Here is a 1338-nt window from a genome sequence, read left to right as displayed (position 1 = left end):
AATGACATTTAAACAAATCAGCACCCACACGCAGCAAGGTGCACGTGCTTACATGGGGAGAGGTGTAGGGTTGGAAATGAAGAAGAAAATGATGGCAGGAGCTTCCAGAGACAGGGCTGGGGGGTGCTGTTGGTACTGAGGAGATGATTCGCTCAAGTCTCCACACTAGTTCCTCCTCCAGAGCTTCCAGAACCTTCTACGAGTGCAGGTGGGGTCAGAAGAGAAAGGTGAGGCCGCATGAGGGGACTCAGCTGATTTCCCCTCCCTTCTCCCATCGTGACAGATCCACGCCCTGGAAGGCGGGGAGGTGAAGATCTTCAGCAGGAATCAGGAAGACAACACTGGAAAGTACCCGGACATCATCAGCCGCATCCCCAAGGTGGGCGTCTGCCATGCACTTGCACTCTGCCACGGGCTGTGGTCAGGGGTGCAAAGACCTGAGGCCAGTCTAGGCCAGCGTGGCACAGTGCGGGGTTTATTGGGAGGAGATCAGATTGCGTTTGGCTGCAAATGACGGAGCACTCAGTCCTGCGCGGTGTACGCCGATAGGATTTTTTTCTCACATCTAGAGGTGGGCACCCCAGCACTGACTTGGCCGAGCACTGATGTCCCCCTGAACCCAGCTCATCACTACCTCTATCCCCTGCTGTCCGTGGCTGGTTGGCTTTTAGTGCCGATGCTTGTCCCCTTAGAGTTTCCCAAACAGATGTCACTCTTCCAGACAGAAAGAGGGAAAAGGGATTCTAGCTTGAGTTAACACTTTCCTGGACACCTCCCACCCACACCCGCTCCCCTGCCGTGGACTCCAGCTGGGAGTCACTGTCCAGCACCGAGTTCTGTGGCCACCTTAGTGCAGCAAAGCCTTGAAAAGCCGGAGTCTAACTCTGCAGCCTCTCTGGTCAGGAACGCAGGGAGAGGAAGTCAGGACGAGTGTAGACGGGGCCAGCCTGCGGATAGGCCCCAAGTCTCAGAGAGAGAGTCATACAGAGCTGGGCGTCACAGGCCCCAGAGCTGGGGGCTTCTCTGCACCCAATGGGGGTCTTGTGCCTGTTCAAGGAGTCCTCCGTCAAAGAGCCTTTCTCTTTGCCTGCCCCTAATTCAATAGGAAATAGGCTATTTCAGAAAGCAGGGGGCACAGTGGCCAGCTTTCTGCCTGTTAGAGACAGTGACGGCGAGAGGCACAGCTGAGTGCGTGCATTAGGGGAGCTCCTGTTCAGTGCCAAGCACTGTTTTTTAAATCGATTTTCTTAAGGTGTAATTTCCCTAAAAGTTAGTGATTTTCAGTGTGCACTATGCTGTTTCATTAATTTTGAAAAGTTCATACACCCAAGTAACCAA

At 53.8% G+C, this 1338-nt stretch overlaps 1 protein-coding gene across 4 annotated transcripts in view; it reads left to right on the top strand.

Annotated features, from left to right (window-relative positions):
* The window catches only part of LIG1 (ligase I, DNA, ATP-dependent), a 54757-nt gene that overhangs the window by 34025 nt on the left and 19394 nt on the right, over nucleotides 1-1338 (top strand). For all 4 annotated transcript variants that reach the window (XR_001004888.1, XM_011969974.1, XM_011969980.1 and 1 more), the window contains one exon: nucleotides 284-379. Coding sequence is in view for 3 of the 4 variants with exons in the window: in XM_011969974.1 (XP_011825364.1) it covers nucleotides 284-379 (96 nt within the window). In the remaining variant the exon portion in view is untranslated. The remainder of the gene's footprint in view (nucleotides 1-283; nucleotides 380-1338) is intronic.

This window comes from Mandrillus leucophaeus, unplaced genomic scaffold (assembly GCF_000951045.1).
Source record: "Mandrillus leucophaeus isolate KB7577 unplaced genomic scaffold, Mleu.le_1.0 Scaffold120, whole genome shotgun sequence".
In the NCBI taxonomy this organism is placed as follows: Eukaryota; Metazoa; Chordata; class Mammalia; order Primates; family Cercopithecidae; genus Mandrillus; species Mandrillus leucophaeus.
The sequence above is the reverse complement of the archived record's forward strand: the minus strand, read 5'-3'. Positions and strand labels throughout refer to the sequence as shown.